The sequence below is a fragment of the Globicephala melas genome, chromosome 1 (assembly GCF_963455315.2).
Source record: "Globicephala melas chromosome 1, mGloMel1.2, whole genome shotgun sequence".
NCBI lineage: Eukaryota > Metazoa > Chordata > Mammalia > Artiodactyla > Delphinidae > Globicephala > Globicephala melas.
This window is the reverse complement of record NC_083314.1, coordinates 122,735,355-122,755,494: the sequence shown is the minus strand read 5'-3', so window position 1 is coordinate 122,755,494 and position 20,140 is coordinate 122,735,355. Positions and strand designations below refer to the sequence as shown.

General features: G+C 36.3%; 1 protein-coding gene across 7 annotated transcripts in view; it reads right to left on the bottom strand.

Annotated features, from left to right (window-relative positions):
* SLC44A5 (solute carrier family 44 member 5) overlaps window positions 1-20,140 on the bottom strand; it is a 377,697-nt gene that overhangs the window by 58,489 nt on the left and 299,068 nt on the right. For 5 of the 7 annotated variants that reach the window (XM_060304202.1, XM_060304190.1, XM_060304207.1 and 2 more), the window contains one exon: window positions 19,409-19,493. The exons of the other annotated variants lie outside the window; for them this stretch is intronic. In XM_060304202.1, coding sequence (XP_060160185.1) covers window positions 19,409-19,493 — 85 coding nt within the window. The remainder of the gene's footprint in view (window positions 1-19,408; window positions 19,494-20,140) is intronic. 7 annotated transcript variants of the gene reach the window in all.

The following is a 20,140-nucleotide window of genomic DNA, read 5'->3' as shown; positions in this document are numbered from 1 at the left end:
TAATCAAATTGTCCATCAACAGGGGATTGGTTACATAAAGAATTCCACATCCTTAAAGTAGAAGACTATATTGCCATTGAAAATAATGTTGAAAAATGTTTAATGTTTTAGCAGGGAAAAGTGAGACCCAAAGAGATCACAGGAGAGTTGAAATAAACCAATGGGGTAGAAAGAGGGCAGCACTGAAGCAGCCTGTCATGGGAGAACATGGAGTCAAGTAAATGGGCTTGCATCCTCCTGGTGGTACCTCATCTGACAAGAGACTGGAGGTGAATCACCAGGGATAAAGCCAAAGGGGTGTGGTGGAGGGCAAGCCAAAGGTGATTTCTCAAGTCAAAGAACTAGTCAGTGAGGACTTCCCCAGAGAATTTCCACTTGTGCACCATGAGAGAGCCAGCCTTTGGATGCTTACCCCAAAGACAGAGTTTATGGATAGTCAGTTACATCTTAGCTGCAGTAGCAACAACCATGTGGGACTAGGACAGTGGCCAGGAAAGTAACAGATACTCTTCCTTCTATCTGTCACACACAAAGAAAGAGCTAGGACCAGGAGAGAGGGAAGAGAAGGGAAATAGCAGACAGGGCCTCTCTCCCACTCTAAGTTCCTTTGCAGTGTTCAAACCTGAGCTGGGGAATTGGAAGAAGCAAGATTCAAATTTTAAATTGGACTGCCCTGAACTTTTTAACAATAGAAAGTATTTAGAAAGCTATGGAAGGAAGCTACCCAAGATGCCAAAATAAGAAGGAAAGAAATTTGAAAGAACATTGTTAAAGGCAATAATAGGGGAAAAATAAACCCATTTCATGTTTGTAATCCCATCTAGATGGATCAAGAATCTGGCTATAAATTCATACACAATATGCACAAGGCTACTTCACGATTCCACAAGAGTCAGCTTGTTTCTTTCACCACCCAAGCAACTATATCTTCTGCATGTGATTCAGATTTGTACCTAAGCAAATGAATAAATTATTACATGCCATGGATCATTGGAGTCCCTTAGGAGTAGTTAAAATGCTGAATGGTAAATCAGTAAGTGTCACGAGTCCCCCACAGGTAAAACTGATTTATAAACTGCAAAATGCTACATAAACTCAAGTTATTCATCAGATTATGTGATCCTCAAGGGTAAAGTTTGTATCTTATTCATCTTTATACCCATCTACCTTGCCAACACTTAGCCGAGTACTTGGCCCATATTAGGCACTCATCAGATGTTGCAGAATGGATGAGATCAATTTCAGAATAAGTTTTTCAATATCTTAGAATCCTCCTTAGTTTTTTGCACAAATCTATAGTCATTCTATCAAAGTCTGTCTGATATCTTTAAACATCAGTGGCCCTCAGATTCCTTAGGTACAAAGTAGATGGCAATGGTTGCAGCTGAACAATTCTGCAAAAGTGATTGAGGAAGTAACTCATTATTTAACTTGAATTATATTTCCACCATGAAACAACAAAATAGAAGCAACTACAAACTACTAGTTTGAGCTGATGTAAGATGCACTTAAGCCCATCTCTCTTCTTTCCCGAGACTCATGGAAATAAAAGAATAAAAGTACAAAAAGGAATAAACCTCACCATACCAGCTAAGGATGTGCAGGATGGGATCTGCACACAATTGCACAAGAGGGTTCAACAATTTCTGGAAGATGGAGAGCATATGAGACTGCGTTGAGTGATGAATGCACCATAGAAAAGCTACAAAAAGGGTGGGATATGATATGCCTGTTAGAAATCATGACACATTCTGGACTCAAAGCTGAGAGTGAGAAATGTGGCCAAAAGTAAGAAGATTAATGAAGGTTTATATACAGGTCTACAGTGCAAATCAGTGTCTCTATGCTCCTCCCATACACCTACACTTAAGACTTCTAGCATCCAGGAAAAATGGGCAAAAACAGAGGCCTCTTTTTTTGAATGATAGCAAGGGCTTTTGTGGGATTGGGTACCCCAGTCTACAACCCTTCATTTTCTGGCATTGTAAAAGCCCATGACTGACAGCTTCCCACCAGTTCATGCTGTAGTGAAATCTAACAGCTAATACAACATTCCTATCCCATATGGGGCAGAGGCATCCCTGGAAAAACTGAGCTACTAACACAGAAACAGAGCAAATTCACACAAGCAACCCAATTCTTTCTTTAGTAAAAATGGATAACCAAGTAGCATCAGGAGTTTAAGAGAAATTAGAATAGGAATGAGAAAGACTAAAGTAAACAAACAAAAACTGATGCCAGATGAAATAAAAATAATTCAGGGTATAGTAGGGACCTTAAAATTTTTTTTTTCAGAGTAATTCAAGCAGATTATTCATATATAAAAATACTATGTTATTAGAGGAATAAATAGGAAACAAGAGGGCTTTAAGAGATTTAAAATATGATTAACAAAATTTTAAAATCAAAAGCAGAGCTGGAAAAAACTTGATGAATCTCCTAGAATACAGAATAAAAAATCATAGATGGAAAATATAAGGAAAAAAAAAGAGGTATCGAGACTAATCCAGGAGGTCCAAGGTATAACTAACAGAGTTCCCAAAAGAAAAACAATAAAATGGAAAGAATGAAAACAGCAAAGAAATAACTGAAGAAAAATTTTCAGAGCTGATGAGAGTCATAGTTCTTTAGAATTAAAGGACCCCCATTGAGGCCTGAACAAAAAGAATATTTTTTAAGAAAGACCTACATCAAATTGTGGGATTTCAGAAAACCAAGAGTAAAGAAACGATTTTAAATGCTTTCCCAGAGGATAAAAGTCACCACAAGGTATGTGAAACAGACTAGCATTAGACACATTGGATGCTAAAAACAATAGAACAGTATCTTCAAATTTCTGACAGGAATTTCTTTCAAGTTACACTTCTAAAGCTAGACCATCAGTCAACTGTAAAGAGGGAGAAGAAAAATATTTCCAGGGACTTCTCAAAGTTACTTCCTGTGCTTTCTCTTCTTAGGAAGATAATCAAGAATGTTCTCCCTCAAAACAAGGGTGTCGACAAAGAAAGAAGACAAGTTGGGATATAGAAAATTGTTCATGGGACGTGCTTACACTAAAAAAAAATATATATTTCTTGTTTATCTGAAATTGAAAATTAACTGAGCATTCTGTGTTTTTATTTGCTAAATCTGGCACCTCTAGAAGTGGACCCAATCTAATGAGGTAGATAAGTCCCAGAATTAAAGCTATGCAGTAGGCCTAAAATTTACCTGGTCCTGAGTGGAACAAAAGGACAGAAATTCTACAAGGCAGGTGTTCAGAGAAGAGGGAGCCTCTGAAAAATAGTGTGATTGGAATGGTAGACAAACTTATGGTCCTGATAAAGACTATTCAAGAAAAACTTGGCTGACAAATAAAACATTTTACATGAATGTCATTGCCCTATGTTGAAATAAACTAAAATGTAGCATGATGCTAAGCTGCAGATAAAGTGTAAGATTTGGCTTTGATATCAGGGACACAGTAGAAATGAAAATGTAATGGCCAGACAGTGACTAAACTTCACGTAGTTATTACAAAGTAAAAGTCTTATTTCCAACTTCTAGAATCAACCTACCAACAGAACATGAAAGATTCTGATGAAGTTGCAGAACTGAACTTTATAACAAACTTGATTATGTAAAGGGTAAATATAAAAAGTGGAATAGAAAGGAAAGATGGAGAGAAGGGTAGTGGGGATAATATCCTCCTCTTATATAAAGAGGAGTCGAGATACTGACAAAAGTTAGTGGAACAAGCAATTGAAGCTCAGTATACCATTTAAAGTCACAAAAGTAAACTATAAGAGAATCTGAAGGCAATAATTTAACCGTTAAACATGGAACAAGGAGGGAGAACAGAAAAACAGATAATGTAAATAGTTAAATCTTCATTTTTCATAGCAGGCTATCAATGGATACTATCTAAAATTAATAAAGTACAAAATGAAAGAATAAACATATGATTTAAAGTTATGCAAAAAACTGCCAGAAGAACTAAAAGCAGTGTTATGGACTGAATGTGTTCCCCCAAAAGTCATATGTTAAAATCCTAACCCCCAAAGTGATGGTATTAGGAGGTGGGGCCTTTGGAGGTGCTTAGGTCAGGAGGGTGTAGCCCTCATGAATGGAATTAGTGCCCTTATAAAAGAGACCTCAGAGAGCTCTCTCATCCCTTCCTCCATTTGAGGATACAGAATAAAGATGGCAAACCAGGGAATGGACTCTTGCCAAGAACCTGACCAAGCAGGCACCTAATCTTGGACTTCTAGTCCCAAGAATTGTGAGAAATAAATTTTTGTTTTTTACAAGCTACCTACTCTATGGTATTCTGTTATAGCAGCCTGAACTGACTAAAACAACCAGAAGGAGGAGAGATTATCTTTCTGGAAAGAAATCTCCTAAGACAGGAGACCATTGCTTTTATTACTTTTATTATAAGCTCTTCATTATTGTTTGGTTTATTTTCATAGGCATATATTATTTTGATATAGATTTTAAAACTTAAACCAAGTAATAGATCTGGGCTTGTAGTATGTTCAATCAAACAGATTTATGAGACCTCCTTGTCATTTTATAAGTGTTTCTTCAGTGAATTGAAGACAAAGTTATTATTGCTTCACTTAGATGCCAAATTGATGCAAAACTTAAATAGAAGAGCTTTGTTCTCTTAATCTTTCCTGTTTCCCTATCTGAAGCTCATACTAGGAAGATGATTATTTTGGTCTGTCTAATCTGGCAATTGGGCTGCATCAGACAAGGTTCAAAGTTGTTTTAACCCAAACTTTATAAGCTGAAGTTTTTGTAGTAGCCAAAAGGTGGCATCAAAATCAATCGAGTTCTTGCTTTTTAGTAGAAATCCCAAAGAAAAGGATCATACCCAAGTATCATGAATAACTTCCCTGCAACTCAAAAGGCAGAGAAAGTTACACACGTCAACAAAGGACTCCATTTTCCTTTGAGTCTGTTTTATCTGCTTTGACATTTTAGAAAACTCTCAGTGTTTCCCCTAGTGTCCTTTTGGTTAGGCATAGACAAAGCACAGACTGACCAAATTCTATCCTAAACACTATCACACCATCTCTAAGCATGGGATTTTACGCTCAGTTAAGGAATGTTTTTTAGAGTTGAGAATCAAAGGGTTGCTCTAAGCACATCATGACACTAATGAGTACAAACACTGTTACAGTCTAACAAGTATGTCCTGGACTCAGTTGTTTGTAGTGCCTAACCTGCTTTACACATTCTCACAGAGATGCATTTCATTTACAGATGAAAATATATACACTTTTTTTTAATTTAATGGTACTTTTTACCAGTTTATGTTCAAGGTTTTAAGGACTAGATTAAACGTGGAACATGGAAAACCAATTTCACTGCAACTTTATCAATATGCAGCCTAAAGAACACAGAATTTGGGCTTAGAACATGTTACTTTTGCCATTTAGTAGTCAGCTAACCCTGAGTGCATACTTTAACCTATCTGAATTTGCTTCCTAATTGTCTAGATGAGAGTAGTAATAATGGCACCACTTAGCAGTGCTAATAGGAGGATCTGATAAGAACTTTACACTGACCTCCAACTGGAGCAAATCACTGTCTTTTCTGTGCTACCCCTTTATTCTGATTCATTTAACAGTGAATCTACTGAGCACCTACTATAATGAAGTGCTGAGGATACAACAGCAAAACAGAGAACGTCCCTGATCTCAAAGAACTTTGACTCTAGTAGAGGAAAATAAACAAGTGAAATTAATAACCAGGATAAATTCAAGTAGTGATAAGTACCCAAGACAATAAACCAGGGTCTTGTGCCAGAAAGTAACTAGAGAAAGTGGGGGTGAGTGTAATGTTTCAGATGTGATTGTAAGCATTATTCTTCAGACAGCACACTCTGCAAAACACACTAGATTGAAATCCATGGATTTCTTTTTTTTTTTTGTCCAGTTCCTAGTTTAATTTTTTCCAGTTTTATTGAGAATATACTTGACATGTAACATTGTATTAGTTTAAGGTGTACAGCATAATGATTTGATATATGCATATACTGAGAAATAATTACCACAATAAGTTTAGTTAACATCTATCACTTCATATAGCTACAAATTTTTTTCCTGTGATGGGAACTTTTAAGATCTATTCTCTCAGCAACTTTCAAATATACAATATAGTATTGTTAATTATAGTCACCATGCTGTACCTTCCATCCCTAGAAACTTATAACTGGAAGTCTGTACGTTTTGACCAGCTAAAGCCCCTTTCCCACACCCCACACCTCGCACTTCTGGCAACCACCAATCTGTTCTGTTTCTATGAGTTCATTTTGTTTTAGATATCACATAGCATAATAGGCTCAGGGTCCATCCATATTGTCACAAATGGCAGGATTTCCTTGTTTACTGCTGAATTTTTAAATTTATTTATTTGTATAAAATCACATTTTCTTTACCCATACACCCATCCAGTGAGACTTAGGTTGTTTCCAGGACTTGGTTATCATAAGCAGTGCTGCAATGACCATGGGGGTGTAGATATCTATTCAAGATCATGATTTAGTTTCTTTTGGTTATATACCCAGAAGTGGAATTACTGGATCATGTGGTAATTCTGTTTTTAATTTTTTTAGGATCTCCATACTGCTTTCTACAGTGGCTGCACCAATTTACATTCCCACCAATAATGCACAATAATTTCTCCACATCCTTGCCAACACTTGTTTTCTCTTGTCTTTTTTGATGATAGCCATTTTAATCAGGTGATAACTCATATGGTTTTGATTTGCACTTTCCTGATAATTAGTGATGTTGAACACCTTTTCATATATCTATTGGCCATCTATATGTCTTCTTTGGAAAAATGTCTATTCAGATCCCTGCCAATTTCTTAATCATTTGTTTCATTGTTTGGTTTTTTACTATTGAGTTACATGGGTTCTTTATAAATTTGGGGTATTAATCCCTTATCAGATGTATGATTCAAAAATATTTTCTCCCATTCCATAGGCTTCCTTTTCATTTTGTTGATGGTTTCCTTTGCTGTGCAGAAGCTTTTTAGTTTGATGTAGTCCCACTTGTTTATTTTGCCTTTTCCTACCTTTGCTTTTGGTGTCAGATCCAAAAGATTATTGCCAAGATCGATGTCAAGGAGCTTACTAGGAGTTTTACAGTTTCGGGTCCTAATTCAAGTCTTTAACCCATCTTGAGTTGATTTTTGTTTATGGTGTAAGATGGAAGTGGTCCAGTTTCGTGGCTTTGCATGTGGCATTCCAGTTTTCCCAACACCATTTATTGAAGAGAATATCCTTATTGTATATTCTTGGCTTCTTTGTCATAAAGTAATTGACCATATTTCTGTGGCTTTATTTTGGGGTTCTCTAATATGTTCCATTGAACAATGTGTCATAATTCTCTCTCCTCTTCTATTTTTTGAAAGAGTTTGAGAAGGACTGTTAATTCTTTAAATGTTTGGTAGAGTTTATCAGTGAAGTCATTTGGTCCTGGACTTTTCTTTGTTGGGAGGTTTCTGGTTACTGATCAAATCTTCTTACTAGTAATTCGCTTGTTCAGATTTTCTGTTTCTTCATGATTCAGTCTTGGCACGTTGTATGTTTCTAGGATTTATCCACTTCTTCTAGGCTGTCCAATTTCTTGGTATATAATGGTTCATAGTAGTCTCCTATGATCCTTTGTGTTTGTGTGGTATCAGATGTCTCCTGTTTCATTTCTGAATTTATTTAAGTAGTCTCAACTTTTTTTTCAATGAGTCTAGCAAAAGGTTTGTCAATTTTATGTTTTCAAAAAAACAGTTGGTAGTTTCACTTACCTTCCCTATTGCTTTTTTTGTTAACATCTTTATTGGAGTATAATTGCTTTACAATGTTGTGTTAGTTTCTGCTGTATAACAAAGTGAGTCAGCTATATGTATGTATATATCCCCATATCCCCTCCCTCTTGCGTCTCCCTCCCACCCTCCCTATCCCACTCCTCTAGGTGGTCACAAAGCACGAAGCTGATCTCCCTGTGCTGTGCAGCTGCTTCCTACTAGCTATCTCTTTTACAGTTGGTAGTGTATATATGTCAATGTCACTCTCTCACTTCGTCCCAGCTTACCCATGCCCCTCCCCGTGTTCTCAAGTCCATTCTCTACATCTGCATCTTTATTCCTGTCCTGCCCCTAAGTTTGTCAGAACCTTTTTTTTTTTTTTTAAGATTCCATATATATGTGTTAGGATATGGTATTTGTTTTTCTCTTTCCGACTTACTTCACTCTGTATGACAGACTCTAGGTCCATCCACCTCACTAAAAATAACTCAATTTCATTTCCTTTTATGGCTGAGTAATATTCCATTGTATATATGTGCCACATCTTCTTTATCCATTCATCTGTCGATGGACACTTAGGTTGTTTCCGTGTCCTGGCTATTGTAAATAGTGCTGCAGTGAACACTGGGGTACATATCTCTTTTTGAATTATGGTATTCTCAGGGTATATGCCCAGTAGTGGGATTGTTGGGTCATATGGTAGTTCTATTTTTAGTTTTTTAAGGAACCTCCATACTGTTCTCCATAGTGGCTGTATCAATTTACATTCCCACCAACAGTGCAAGAGGGTTCCCTTTTCTCCACACCCTCTTCAGCATTTATTGTCTGTAGATTTTTTGGTGATGGCCATTCTGACCAGTGTGAGGTGATACCTCATTGTAGTTTTGATGTGCATTTCTCTAATGATTAATCTCTATTTCATTTATTTCCACTCTGATCTTTGTCATTTCCTTCCTTCTACTAACTTTGGGCTTATTTTGTTCTCCTTTTTCTAGTTCCTTTAGGTGCAAAGTTAGGTTGTTTACTTGAGATATCTCTTGCTTCTTAATGTAGTTGTTTATCGCTATGAATTTCCCTCTTAGAACTGCTTTGCTGTGTGCCATATGCTTTCGTATGTTATATTTCCAATTTCATTTGTCTCAAGATACTCTCTAATTTCCCTTTTGATTTTTTATTTGACCCTTTTGCTTAGTGGCAAGTTGTTTAATCTCTACATATCTGTTAATTTTCCAGTTTTCTGACTTAATTTCTAGTTTCATACCATTTTGGCAGGAAAAGATGCTTGATATGATTCCAGACTTTTTACGTTTATTAAAACCTATTTTGGGCTTCCCTGGTGGCGCAGTGGTTGAGAGTCTGCCTGCCAATGTAGGGGATGCAGGTTCGTGCCCCGCTCCGGGAGGATCCCGCATGCCGCGGAACGGCTGGACCCATGAGCCGTGGCCGCTGGGCCTGCGCATCCAGAGCCTGTGCTCCGCGGCGGGAGAGGCCACAGCAGTGAGAGGCCCGTGTACCGCAAAAAAACAAAACAAAACAAACCCTATTTTGTGGCCAAACACATGATTTATCCTGAAGAATATTCCATGTATTTGAGAAGAATGTGTATTCTGTTGGTTTTAGATGGAATGGTCTGTAAATGTCTGTTAAGTCCATCTAGCCTAACCTATAATTTAGTCCAATTCTTCCTTATTAATTTTCTGTCTGGATGATCTAACCATTGATGAAAGTGGGTTATTGAAGTCCCCTACTATTATTATATTGCTGCCTAATTTTTCCCTTCAGATCTGTTAATATTTGCTTTATACATTTCAGTGCTTTTAAGTTGGGTACATATTTATAATGTTATATCCTCTTGTTGGATTGACCCCTTTATCATTATAATCTTCTTTGTCACTTATTAGTCTTTGCCTTAAAGTTTATTTTGTCTGATATAAATATAACTACTTCTGCTTTCTTTTGGTTTCCATTTGCATGGAATATGTTTTTCCCTTTGCTTTTATTCTGTGTCTGCGCATAAAGCTTAAGTAAATCTCTGGTAGGCAGTATATAGTTGAGTCTTGTTTTATTATTCATTCAGCCACTCTTTATCTTCAGATTGCATCATTTTATCCATTTACATTTAAAGTAATAATTGATAGGTGGGACTTACTATTGCCATTTCATTCATTGCTACCTAGACGTTTTGCAGTTCTTTTGTTCTTTTCTTCCCTTGCTCTCTTCCTTTGTGATTTGATGATCTTCTGCAGTAGTATGCTTAGATTCCTTTTTTTTTTTTTTTTTTTACCTTTTGTGTATCTACTATAGGTTTTTGCTTTGTGGTTACCACAAGGCTTACATAAGACATATTACAGCAGTCTATTTTAAGTCGATAACTTAATGCAGATGCATACTAAAGTTCTACATTTTTATTCTCCCCCCAACATTTCATGTGCTTGATGTCACAATTTGCATCTTTTCACCTTGTGTATCCATTAATAAGTTACTGTAGTTATAGTTATTTTTACTACTTTTGTCTTATAACCTTCATACTAGATTTATAAATGATTTACCCACCACCATTATAATTTTAGACTATTCTAAAATAGACCTTAATTATGTATTTTCTTTTACTAGTGATATTTTTACTTTCATATGTCTTTCCTGTTACTAATTAGCATCCTTTCATTTTGGCTTGAGGAAGTCTCTTTAACATTTCTTATAAGGCCAGTATGAACTCTATCAGCTTTTGCTTGTCTGGAAAACTCTTTATCTCTCCTTCAATTCTGAAGGATAATTTTGCTGGATACAGTATTCTTGGTTGGCAATTTTTATTCTTCCAATATATATATCATTGAATATATCATTCTACTGCCTTCCGGCTTGCAAAGTCTCACTGAAAAATCTGCCTGTAGTCTTACAGAGGTTTCCCTTATATGTAACAAGTTGTTTTTCTCTTGCTGCTTTTAAGATTCTGTCCTTGTCTTTAACTTTTGACAGTTTAATTATAATATTTCTTGCTATGAGTCTCTTTGGGTTCATCTTATTTGGAACTTTCTGTACTTCCTGGATTTGGATGTCTGCTTGCTTCCCCAGGTTAGGGAAGTTTTAAACCATTATTTCTTTGAAGAAGCTTTCTGCCCCTTCTCTCTTTCTTCTCCTTCTGGGATCCATATAACACAAATGTTGATCCACTTGATGGTGTCCCATAAGTCCCTTAAGCTATCTACACTCTTTTTCAGTCTTTTTTTGTTTTGCTCCTCTGATTGGATGAATTCTACTGCCCTATCTTTGAGTTTGCTCATTCTTTCTTTTGCTTATCTAGTCTGCTGTTGAACCCCTCTAATGAATTTTTCAGTTCAATTTTTATATTCCTCAGCTCTGTGATTTCTGTTGATACTTTACCTATATTTTCTATCTCTCTGTTGAAATTCTCATTATACTTATGCATTGCTCTCCTGACTTTGGTGAGCATCTTAATGACCTTTATTTTGAATTATATCAGGTAAATCATGTATCTCCATTTCATTAAAATCTGTTTCTAGAGATTTATCTGTTCTTTTGTTTGGAACATAATCCTCTGTTTCTTCATTTTCCTTGATTCTATGTGTTGGTTTCTGTGCATTAGATAAAACTGCTGCCTCTCTGAGTCTGGTTTCTTGTAGGAGATAAATCTTAATGTTCACTCCAGCCCCAGCTCTTAACTGTCTCTCAAACCTTTGTGCATGTCCAAGTTGCTTTCCTTGTTCTTAGTGGCTCTTAGTAGTTGAGTAGTGCCAAGACCTGTCAGTGTCCCAAAGGGGAGGATCTCAGTCAGTGATAGATGCAGGCTGATTGGAAGTCAGACCCTCAGACACCAGCTTTTAAAGTACATAAATAGATCTCTTTCAGGGAAAGACTGGGAAATGAGCATTTCAGTCTGCTCCCTCTGCACTGACAGCTGAGGGGATAGCCAGTTAAGAAGTGTTTTTTTGTTTGCTACATTTGTCCCATTTCATTGTGGGACCAATGAAATGCAAGCCCCATGGGCCACCAGAGCCAGATCAAGGGGTGTGTCCCCTGGGTGGCAGTTGCAAAAGCTCGTGCACTAGATGTGTGCACAAGTTCCTACCAGGTAGTCAGTACAACTTGGAGCTGCCAGAGGGAGAACACAGAGACAGTGCCCACTGGCCTCCTCCAGGCTCTGGGGAAGACTGTAGTCATCCCCAGATGTGTGCATATTAGAAGTCTAACCCTCATGCAGCAGTATTGAAGTATGCAAATAGCTTTCTTTCAGGAAAAGCCTGGGAGATGGGTGTTTCTGTCCATTCCCTCTGAGATGAGTCTGGGGGAAATAACCACAGTGAGTTAAGAACTTATTTTTTTTTTTTGTGGTATGCGGGCCTCTCACTGTTGTGGCCTCTCCCGTTGCAGAGCACAGGCTCCAGACACGCAGGTTCAGCAGCCATGGCTCACGGGCCCAGCCGCTCCGTGGCATGTGGGATCTTCCCGGACTGGGCATGAACCCGTCTCCCCTGTATCGGCAGGTGGACTCTCAACCACTGTGCCACCAGGGAAGCCCCAAGAACTTCTTTGTTTACAATAGTCTTATGAGTCTCATGGATGCAAGCCCTGTTGGCTTTCAGAGCTAGGTGTTTTGAGGGCCTGTCCCTTGGGTCAAGAGTCTTAAAAGTTGGGGCACTAGATGTGGGGTTCAAACCTTTCATTCCTCAGGGACAGGCTGGGATTTGGGCATTTCCTCCCAATTGTATGGCACTGAGCCAGGCGTGGGGTTTATGGTAAAACTGTGTCTCAGCCTTTCCTACTCATTTTGATGTGGGTATTTCCTTGTTCACCTGATACGTAGGAGTTACTCAGCTAGTTTCTGGATTTCTTTCAGAGGGAATTGCTCTGTGTGTAGCTGTAGATCCAGTGTGTCCATGGGAGGAGGTGAGTTAGAAGCCTCCTATGTTGCTGTCTTGGACGTGAACTCTCTGAAATCCATGGATTTCTTGGCTATATTCCTGAAGACTGAGATCCTTGAGAAAACTCTGTGTCTTGTTTCCTAGAGTGATTCCAACCTTTTGCATAGTGACTGGCCCTTTGGAGACCTCACAAATGATGTATTATAATATTGAATATGAAAGTGCTTTGTTAAAAAAAGGACATGTAAGTTTCACCCTAATTACTCTTCTTTCATTTAATTTTTTGCATTATTATCAGAAAATTAAAGCCAGGTAGGTTGAGTCCAATGCCCAAAGGTCAACAATGGAAAGATGTAATGTCAGGATTTGACTCTAGAGTATATTCTTTCAACAAAATGTTTTATCTCTTGTTCTTTCAAAGGGCTTTGATAAGTAAGGTAACTCATTGCCTCAGCTCATGTACTTTCAAGACTTTTATTTTTGGACAATTTGGAGGGAATATAAAAGTATTAGATTTTTTGGTAGAAACTTGTAATGCATATTAATATATAAATAAGCAAATAAAAATTACTCATAATTCTACTTTATAATATCTGTCATGAATTCTTTTTCAAAATAAAAAAAAGTTTAATATTTTCCTGCCTACATGCTCACAGTGAACAATTGAAACAGTTCAAGAAGGTATAAATAGCAACAAGAATGGTCTTTTAAAATGTAAAGTGGATTGTATCACTGTCTTGGTGAACACCCTTCCATGGCCTTCCTGCACTTATACATCAAATCCAAATACTTTTAAAGGGCACATAGAACCACAAAATCTGACTCCTATCTGGTTCTCAGACATCTGCTCATTCCACTCCCCTTTTTCTTTGCTACACTCCAGCCTCCTGGGCTTCTTTCTGTTCCAGGAGTACCATAGGCTCATTCCTGCCTCAGGACCTTTGCCCTTGTCTCTGGCTTTAAAGCTCTTATCAAGGCTTTTGAAAGGCTGCCTTCTTCCTAGCCTTCATATTTCAATTTAAAAGTCACCTACTCATGAAAGTCCTAACCTGCCCCATGCAACCACGAGGCAGTTCATTATATACCAGTCACTCTCTATGGGGCCACCTGTTTTGTTTTTTCTTTTATAACATTTATCATACAATTTGAAATTATCTTGACTGTTTACATCTTTATTGTAATTGCCCTCTAATTGAATGTAAGCTTCATGAGTGCAGGTAGCTTGTCTACTTGTTTGCACTATAACCTCTGCCTTTAGAACACTATCGGAAACATAATAGTGACTCAGTAAACACATAAATAAAAATAAAAATATAATCCCACTACCCAGAAATAATTAATGTAGGAATGTGTATATCCTTTCATATATAGGTGTTTTTTGATACGTGATATTCATATATATCACAAGGCAGAATTATACTATACATGGCATTTATTATACTAAATTATATAATTATACTAAATCATGGCGTAAACTGATTTCTTGAATTAACAAAATATCATGGGTGTATTTCCATGTCAATAAATACATCTCTACTCAATCACTTTTAATGATTAAATAGTATTTTATTATATGACTGTACCGTAACTCATTTTTTTTTTTACATCTTTATTGGAGTATAATTGCTTTACAATGGTGTGTTAGTTTCTGCTTTATAACAAAGTGAATCACTTATACATATACATATGTTCCCATATCTCTTCCCTCTTGCGTCTCCCTCCCTCCCACCCTCCCTATCCCATCACTCCAGGCAGTCACAAAGCACCAAGCTGATCTCCCTGTGCTAATGCGGCTGTTTCCCACTAGATATCTACCTTACATTTGGTAGTGTATATATGTCCATGCCTCTCTCTCACTTTGTCACAGCTTACCCTTCCTCCTCCCCATATCCTCAAGTCCATTCTCTAGTAGGTCTGTGTCTTTGTTCCTGTCTTACCCCTAGGTTCTTCATGACATTTTTTTTTTCTTAAATTCCATATATATGTATTAGCATACGGTATTTGTCTTTCTCCTTCTGACTTACTTCACTCTGTATGACAGAATCTAGGTCTATCCAACTCATTACAAATAGCTCAATTTCGTTTCTTTTTATGGCGGAGTAATACTCCATTGTATATATGTGCCACATCTTCTTTATCCATTCATCTGATGGTGGACACTTAGGTTGTTTCCATCTCTGGGCTATTGTAAATAGAGCTGCAATGAACATTTTGGTACATGACTCTTTTTGAATAATGGTTTTCTCAGAGTATATACCCAGTAGTGGGATTGCTGGGTCATATGGTAGTTCCATTTGTAGTTTTTTAAGGAACCTCCATACTGTTCTCAATAGTGGCTGTACCAATTCACATTCCCACCGGCAGTGCAAGAGTGTTCCCTTTTCGCCACACCCTCTCCAGCATTTATTGTTTCTAGATTTTTTGATGATGGCCATTCTGACTGGTGTGAGATGATATCTCATTGTAGTTTTGATCTGCATTTCTCTAATGATTAATGATGTTGAGCATTCTTTCATGTGTTTGTTGGCAATCTGTATATCTTCTATGGAGAAATGTCTATTTAGGTCTTCTGCCCATTTTTGGATTGGGTTGTTTGTTTTTTTGTTATTGAGCTGCATGAGCTGCTTGTAAATTTTGGAGATTAATCCTTTGTCAGTTGCTTCATTTGCAAATATCTTCTCCCATTTTGAGGGTTGTCTTTTCATTTTGTTTATGGTTTCCTTTGCTGTGCAAAAGCTTTTAAGTTTCATTAGGTCCCATTTGTTTATTTTTGCTTTTATTTCCATTTCTCTAGGTAGGTCAAAAAAGGACCTTGCTGTAATTTATGTCATAGAGTGTTCTTCCTATGTTTTCCTCTAAGAGTTTGATAGTTTCTGGCCTTACATTTAGGTCTTTAATCCATTTTGAGCTTATTTTTGTGTTTGGTGTTAGGGAGTGATCTAATCTCATACTTTTACATGTAGCTGTCCAGTTTTCCCAGCACCACTTATTGAAGAGGCTGTCCTTCCTCCACTGTATATTCCTGCCTCCTTTATCAAAGATAAGGTGACCATATGTGCGTGGGTTTATCTCTGGGCTTTCTATCCTGTTCCATTGATTTACCTTTCTGTTTTTGTGCCAGGACCATACTGTCTTGATTACTATAGCTTTGTAGTATAGTCTGAAGTCAGGGAACCTACTTGCTCCACCTCCGTTTTTCTTTCTCAAGATTGCTTTGGCTATTCGGGGTCTTTTGTGTTCCCATAAAAATTGTGAAATTTTTTGTTCTAGTTGTGTGAAAAATGCCAGTGGTAGTTTGATAGGGATTGCGTTGAATCTGTAGATTGCTTTGGGTAGTATAGTCATTTTCATAATGTTGATTCTTCCAATCCAAGAACATGGTATATCTCTCCATCTATTTGTATTATCTTTAATTTCTTTCATCAGTGCCTTATAATTTTCTGCATACAGGTATTTTGTCTCCTTAGGTAGGTTTATTCCTAGATATTTTATTCTTTTTGTTGAAATGGTAAATGGGAGTGTTTTCTTTATTTCACTTTCAGATTTTTCATCATTAGTGTATAGGAATGCCAGAGATTTCTGTGCATTAATTTTGTATCCTGCTACTATACCAAATTCACTGATTAGCTCTAGTAGTTTTCTGGTAGCATCTTTAGGATTCTCTATGTAGAATATCATGTCATTTGCAAACAGTGACAGCTTTACTTCTTCTTTTCAGATTTGGATTCCTTTTATTTCCGTTTCTTTTCTGATTGCTGTGGCTACAACTTCCAAAACTATGTTGAATAATAGTGGTGAGAGTGGGCAACCTTGTCTTGTTCCTGATCTTAGCATAACTCATTTAATCAATCTCCTATTGATAGACACTTAGGCTGTTTCCATTTTATTATTACTATTTCATAGTACCTATAACATTAGGAATGTTTATGCAAATTTCCATCAGATATGTTCTAGGAGAAAAACTGCTGAATCAAAAAGAACATACAAATTTCATAAATACTTGATAAAATATGATAAATATTATCATATTTCACTACCACCAGTAGAAAATAAGATGTCTTTTTTTCCTCTCATTCTGGTCAATCCTGGAAATTTTAATCTTTTTAACTTATTTGACAACTTAATAAGCTAAAGTAATATCTCTATTAATTTGCCTTTCTTTTTTAACTGTGGTTGATCAGCACTTTCTGTTATTGTTGGCCATTATATCATGTTATTTCCTGTTTATCACTTTTGCCAACTTCTACACTGAATGATCATCTTTTTCTTTTTTGATTTTATAAAAGTAGTTCATATAATAAAGCTACTGACCCACTGTCAGGTATACATGTTGAAAAAATTTCTTTTTCCTGAATTTCCACTTATCTTTTAACTTTGTATACCACTTTGTGGGTTAAAGTGGGATTACTCTGTGTCATACTTTAAAATTTCTGTTACATTTTCTGGCTTTGGGGTCATGTTTAGAAAAAACTTCTTTACCCCATTATTCTATTAACATGCCCCTGCATTTTCTTCTGTTACTTTTTGGTTGTATATTTTATATACAATATTTCTATGTTTCAGTATTCATTTTGGTATAATGTATGAGATAAATATCCAATTTTGTTTTATATTCATGAATGTCATTTCAGTTAACTCAATACCACTTATTTAATAATCTACTCTTTGGCTACTGACTTGGAATCCCATCTTTATCACATTTAAAATTGATGTTTGTAATTGTATTTATTTCTTTCTGCTAGTTCTATGATAATTTCATACTGTTTTAAGGATTGAAATCTGATATTTTCATAAATATTTTCACTTACTACTAAAAACTGTCAGAACCATTTAAAGTAACTTTTTATCTTTTCAAATTAATACACATTTATATAAGAATTAAAACAATTGAGAGGCTTAAAAAATATATATTTTGGAATACAATAGGTGGTTTGTAAAGAAGTATATAAATTTACCAAATGATAATTGTGGTATCAGAAGTCAGAGAGGAAAAAGAGCATATTTTTCAACAAACTATTCTGAGATCAACTGGCGCTGCAATTGGAAAAAAAGAAAGTTTGATTCTTACTTCATTCCATACACAAAAATAAATCCCAAGTGCATTAGAAATTTATAACTTCTAATAAACCATAGACATACTAGAGAAATATAGCTAAATGTTATTTTCAGGAGAAGGAAGGCAATTATAATCATGACACAAAATCCAAAAACTATAAAGAAAATTAACATAATCAATTCTTAAAAATATAAACATACATTTTTAATGGCTCCATTATATTTTATTAAATACATGGGCCATAATTTACTACCATCCACATATTGTTAGATATCTGTATAGTTTCCAATATACTATTATTGTAAATAATACTTTAAAGAACATATCTGTTACACTAGGATTGTCTTTGAATGATCTTTATGTACTGAAATTGTGGTATCCCATTTTTGTTGGAAATAAGTGGGTCATTGGCTTAGGTCTGGGAAACATTGTTACAGAGGCCCTTTTAAAAATAGCCTATTTTAAAGAACTAGAGATTTGTGTGATCTTTTTACCACCTGGTGCTTTCTTTGTCCTTCATAGTGTGAAGGTTTTGTTGGCAATGTCTAGGAGCTTTTGAGTTACTGAGGTTAAGATAAGAATTACCATCCTAGATCGGAATTTAGTCTAGTTGTCTCTAATAGGCAATGAGGACCTTTTACAGATGTCAGCTTACCCGCCATAAACTCAACCTGACATGATTAAGGATTTACCCCCCAACCTCACCCAAATTTCTGGTTTCTCTTGATTGTCCATAATAATTCTACTCCGTGTGTGTTGTTAACCCTTTCCTAAACCTATTTTTTAAATCTGTTTATCTCTTGGAATAATAAGCTCCAAGTTATGGGTGGGCAACATGGGGACACAATAGAAATATTCTGAGACTCCTTTTTGCTGTTTTTGGTGGTAGAGAGCGCTGCTGCTGCCTTGGTTTCTTACCCTTTCAATACTAACTTTTATAGAAACTGAATTGGTTATGAAGAACCAGGGTATTGAGTAAAAACTCAGGTATTACCAGAAAAGAAATGGACCAGTGAGAAAGGAGAAAAAAATTTCTAAAAATATGAAATCTATGTTTCTGTTTTGTTTTTTCTTTATGATGAAGAAAGAAAACTTGCTTTCATAATGAAAACTTCTGTTATAATTAACATTAGAAAGGAATTTAATGGAACATTCCCCCTTGTTTGTTTCAGCTACTTAGGGTCATTGTCAGCAGCAGGCTAGTTGTCATGAAAAGCTGGCCTGCCACTCATTGAAGACTTTCTAGGTGTGCCCCTCACTTTGAAAGGTGGAGTGATTTATCAATAGACACTGTGGCAAAAACAATTCTAACAACTGCACTGTCTAGCTTTTTAGCAGCTCCTCAGAACTCAGCCTTCCAATAGCCCATTTCATAAGGCATTTTAAAATATGGCTTCCGATAAAATCACTGGTCCAATTCACCCAGTACAATTATATTTTTACTAAGCAGAGTCTTCGTGTGTTCTAATAAAATGCTGCAGAACAATGACATCTTGTCTTAAGTCATATAGTATGAAACATCCCACCTGCTTATAAACTGCCTCTGGGGAAAAGGGGAGGGAAGTCCTTTTTTATGAACTTCAATCCTCTTATGAGTAGGATTAATGTGAAAGTGATTTCTAGGTTCCAGCTTAGACAGTAAAATCAGACAAAGCAAAGTGGCCATACTCACTCATTGGGGGTGCCCTTTTGGCCACAAAAGTGGCCTTGGCTGTCTGTAGGATAGGCCACTCTTCTGGGGTCGCCATTGACCCAGGCTGCAGGAACAAGAAAAGACAAAAAAATCAGCAACAGCTGGCTAAAGGCAGTCTGATTTGAGAAATTAGAATGCACCATTGCAACACACTAACCTCTCCCCTCAATCACAAAAGATTATTGATTTTCTTAAAAGAGTAATTTCTTAATGAAAAGTAAAATAAAATATGGATGAATCAGTCAGAAAGCACATTTCTTATTCTCTCAGGATTCATCTGGGTTGTAGCCAAAACATGAGGTAATGCACTTAGAAAATGACATTTATTAAAATGTGAATTAGAGGGCACACTACAAATGCTTGGGTGGCAAGAAGTCACTTTTGCTAGGGCTCAAAACTAAATGACTTCATAGCAGAGCTAATAAATTTGCAGTACCTATTATGATGTAATTCTTTTGGGTTATACATAAGTGAAGACCATTACAAAAAATTCAAAGGAGTGAAACTATAATACCCAATTCAAATTGGCTAGTTCTTTATGATTTCTTATGACACTGTAAAGGCGAACAGTAGCAACTTCAGAAGTAACACATAATAAAAATTCACTGTACACTTTGTCTGATAATCTCAAAGCTGCCTATAAATATCAAGTGTTTTCAAACTTCATGAAATTCAAGATTTGGCTCTGTTTTCTCTGAAGATGCTGGGTGG